Genomic DNA, 4525 nt, shown 5'->3' on the forward strand with positions numbered 1-4525 from the left:
GGCTCATCTTCAGTTTTTAGCTGCAGTGTGACACAAGGCTGTTCCTTCCGGTTCCCACACCAGTTGCTTTCCTGCACAAGAAAAATACCCACAGGAGCAAGCTTTGGTTATAGAAATTCACAGGGGGCAGGGGGAAAGTCAGTGCTCTTGCACCTGCTGAGCACACAGACATTCAATCTCTTTGTATCCCACAGCTCAGCTTTGAGTTTTGGGGAGTACTTGAGGACTGGACAGCTTCAGGCATACAAAGATTTCTTCTTTTCTGGACTGAAAGGCAGATATGAATACGTATGAAGGAGGCAAGGGGCTAAAGGACATTTTTAAGACAGCATCACACCCCAACATAACCAATAAAAATCTAGTGGTACTGTAGCTGAATGTACTAGTGCAAAGAGACTAGAGGCAGCTCCTGGACAGCCGTCAGTTTTGCTCATTCAGGTGCGCGTGATTTTATCTGGAGGCATGAAACCTGTGTCACCCAGTGTTCGAAGCGCCACCCTTCCATTTGGACGTATCACCAAGTGAGTTATACTGCCGTTGTTAAGAGACATTCGTAGCCAGCCTTCAGGAGGGAACTGCAATGCTCTAAAATAAATAAATAAAAATTTAAATAGTTATTAATTTGTAAACAGATATATTAACATGCCGCTCACAGCATCACCTTCTGTTCCAGATAAGGAAAAAAAGGAAAATGGTTGGTCATTCTGCAGCGTACGTGCTAAAGCTCCCACAGCCAGCCCTAGAAAAAATATTTTTCTTGTGCAATTGATATGAAAACGCAGCGTCTATACCTGGACCAATGGCAGCAATGCACTTGCGTAAGCTGAGTGCAGCAGGTGGGTATGATTATTGTAATGGGTTAATTCAAATCGACAGAGGGTAGAAGCTCTAACATAGTCAGGTTGCTGGGAGCACTCTGAGCAACCTCATAACAGACAGGAGGATAGACAGCATAGGTTCAAGTTGGCCACTGAGCCAACTGCAGCACCACAGAACCCTGCACAGTTCAGGACAGGTAGAGCAGACGGCTCACCACCCCACTGGCCTCCTCCGCAGACCAAAGGCATAAGTGGCAAACAGCACACTTATGCACTATTTTAGCCGAATCAACATGGGTAGGTATGTAACAACAGCAGAGATGAGGTAGTGAGACAGGATTCATTCTACTTGCCTGTGTGTGCCTATGGAAGAAATTCACAGAACTACTTGCCACCAGCTGTATTGTTCCCCAGAAGCGGCATGAAAAAGTACATTGTGCTTTCTGTATAACCACAGTATCACAGCCAGTCTCCAGCTATTCTAAAATCCCTAACTGAATAGCGTCAGGAGTTCCATCAATCGTAGTAAAACAGATGGAGAAAATATGAAGTTGTCACAAACACTTTTTTGCCTCAGATACTACAGAATAACTTGGGTTTGGCTCTATGACAGTCTTTTAGAAAGGCTAAGAAATTAAGTAACAGCTACAGTTAAGCTAGATTCAAAGGAAACACTAAATGCATTGTGTTCAATTGTGATATCAGATAGCCTGCAGTGGAAGGCACAGAAGAGAAGTTAAAAAGAAGAAGGAAGAAACAGCAAAGAGAAAAAGTATATGGCTATTTCAGAAAAACCCTAGGTAGCAGAAAGATGATCTCTTTTGCTACAGGAAAGAACATTCTGTTTACCTGATCAATAATTTTAAGTATAGCAATTTTGAAAAGCTCTAAAACAATCCACAGAGCAGACAGGCTAGGATTTAACTAGCTCAGCTAAATAAAGCTAACTGAAATTGTTGTAGGTATTGATCAGATTAAAGTTTAATCACATATGTCCTGCTCAAGACAAATTATCTTACAGACAGTGCTTTGTTGATAGGGAAGAGGAATAAAAGACTCAGCTGACTGGATACAGAGACAGGCAAAGATCCAGAACTATTTTCTCCTTCATGAACAACCTTGATGTTAGCAGAAAGATCCACTCTCCCCTCTAACCCAATACAGGGTGTTACTGCAAAACCACACTAATACAACTTGAACATAATACAAAAATTTTCATTAGTAAAAATTCCCAAAACTAAATCAGTCTTTTGTTATGCAAGATCAAACTCACATCATCTCAAAAAGATGCATCCAGCCAGATGTTCTATTTGTTGTCTTTTCCAACAGTCCACACAGGCATCTTCCTCAGGTTTATGGGAAGCAGAAGCTTATGGTATTAGAGACTGTTCAGATGTACAAAAAGGTTTCGAGCCTCACCAATTTAGCCATTTTCACTTTAGAATTAGAATGCAAGTCTTCTGATTTTCAAATTTGTCCTCTATCTGCAAATTAATCCTGTGATGAAGTTGCAGAAGCAGCCACTCGTATTGCAGGCACTGACTTCCAACAACTTCAAACAAGCCAAATCAACCCAACTCCTCGCCCAGTGGTGCCATACACCAACACTATGTCAGTAAAACTACGACCTTTTAAAGCACACAGATGAACACGCAATCCAACATGTACCTGCACACAATATAGCGGATGACGTTGGCATGGCAGACAAAGATTTCGTAGCTGTCTTCTTCCTGCTTTGCATCAGCTCTATGAATGAAGTTTCGAAAAGCAGCCTCAATTCGAGCTCCATCTTCATAATACTGCTAATGGCACAGAGTTCAGAATTAAACACAGCTCAGAGCATCACATGCCATCGTCTGCACATGCAAATGGACTGCGTCTTCTGAAGAGTTCTACTTTACAGGGATGCACATTGGAGGCTGAACTAATACTTAAGGATTGTAAGTTATTTTAACTGTTCTGTAGGCTTACTGGGGAGGAGAACAGCATGCAATTATCTAAGTTCTATGATGAAAAGCACCAGCTCAGACACTGCAAGTTATTGCTACTGTCAATATGAAGTATATTAAAAAACCCAAACAAATACAGAAAAAAGTTACCACAGCTTCAGGTTTCCAGTGAGAGACTGGAGGGTCTGGTTCTATAGGTGCTCCCTCTCTCAGCAGATCAGTACTTATTTTTTTGACTCCTAAAATATTAAATAGATACTCAGAAAGGAGTTGTTACTTCACCTACCACTGCAAAGAGGCACACAACTCTACAATTAATACATTTTTTTACATTCTTTCTTCAAGGAAATCTTCCTCTCCTTCCTGAAGACTATTTTAGTCTACACACTTCCTATCAAGGTGTGTGAGTCTCTCCAACACAACTGTTCTGTCATCAGCAAGACAAAGTTTATTCAGACTAAGAAGAGCCAGACCAGCCTGGCACAGCAAACTGAGTCTTCCCAATCTGCTGCACTTGGAAGAAATGCACTTGCAAGGATGTTAATCTAAAGCTGTATGACAGTTAATGCTTACTCCTAATGCTAATGCTACACTTCGTATTTAATATTAACATTTTAATATCTTAATCTGAGGAAGGAAAGATGGTTTAGGTGGGGTGGTTTTTTGTTTGTTTAGGAGCTTGAGGGGTTGTTTGGGGTTTTTTGTTTTGTTGATTTGGGGTTTTTTTGCAGCAGCAGCATGTTTAATAAAACAAACACAGAATGGTTAAGACAACCGACATTCAGCTTGTCATACCTGAATATCTGCTAAAATACCACACAGAATTATGTATAGTGAAATATTTTTAGTTTAGATTCTGGTATGTCTGAACATCAGGAGGAAAAAATCCAATAAAACACCAAAAAACCCACAACAACCCAAACCCCCATATAAACAAAGCACCCGTGTTAAAAAAAACCTACACCTTTTTGAGTGTGCCGCATCGTCCCCTGCACACAGCATAGCAGAGCACACAAGAAGGGCCTGTTAACTAACCCAGCAAGCATCACTACAAGCTGATATTGTGTTTATGATCCTCTTCTCTCCTGTGCTATTGCCCGCCCGAGACTGAGGACTAAGCCAAGCCTGATGACCTGTGACAGTCACTTTACGAAATGCCTAATTGAAGAGCAACGGGCAGAGTTCTGCACAGCAGTATGTACAGGTAGCAGCTAGTCACTCAGAGGGGCAGATCCCTCTTTTTTTTTTTAAAGATGAACTGGAAACAAGCAGAATTAGGGTAGTTAGTTTCTTTATAAATACAGACATATTCACACAGGGCTGAAAGTTGGCTAAGTAACATCTCAACCTTAAAGACAAGCTCAGAATTCTAATGGAAGTGGGTTTAAGGATCAGAAGACAACAAATTAAGGGAAGTCACTTACCTGGGAGATGTTTGCTTATAATTTCAGTTGTTTCAGTTGCTCTGGTCATGGAGGAGTGGATAATCTGATCAAATTTTAATCCCAAGCTTGCCAGCCTGTGTCCAGTCAGTTCAGCCTGCTCTCGACCTTAAAAATGATATTCATTATATAAATTGGTGACACCCATGTAAGCGCCTCGCACAAACTACCAAAAAAGGTTGTCCAGAAGACATAAGGTCTCCATCAGTGTCAGTTTTTTTCCTTTCAAAAAGTAGTTGGAAAATATTTTTACCAGAGTCACTACTTCTTCAGATCAAGCTTATTGGCTGGACAATTTCAAGTTGTATTTTCATCA

At 40.8% G+C, this 4525-nt stretch overlaps 1 protein-coding gene across 1 annotated transcript in view; it reads right to left on the reverse strand.

The window, feature by feature from the left end:
- Positions 1–266: 266 nt before the first annotated feature.
- Positions 267–4525, reverse strand: part of PGAM5 (phosphoglycerate mutase family member 5) — an 8828-nt gene continuing 4569 nt past the window's right edge. Inside the window, exons 4-7 of the mRNA XM_009888142.1 lie at positions 4192–4317; positions 2918–3006; positions 2487–2620; positions 267–585 (exon numbers count right to left, since the gene is read on the reverse strand). Coding sequence (XP_009886444.1) covers positions 435–585; positions 2487–2620; positions 2918–3006; positions 4192–4317 — 500 coding nt within the window. The 3' untranslated portion in view covers positions 267–434. The remainder of the gene's footprint in view (positions 586–2486; positions 2621–2917; positions 3007–4191; positions 4318–4525) is intronic.

The sequence above is a fragment of the Charadrius vociferus genome, unplaced genomic scaffold (assembly GCF_000708025.1).
Source record: "Charadrius vociferus isolate BGI_N301 unplaced genomic scaffold, ASM70802v2 scaffold326, whole genome shotgun sequence".
Taxonomy (NCBI): domain Eukaryota; kingdom Metazoa; phylum Chordata; class Aves; order Charadriiformes; family Charadriidae; genus Charadrius; species Charadrius vociferus.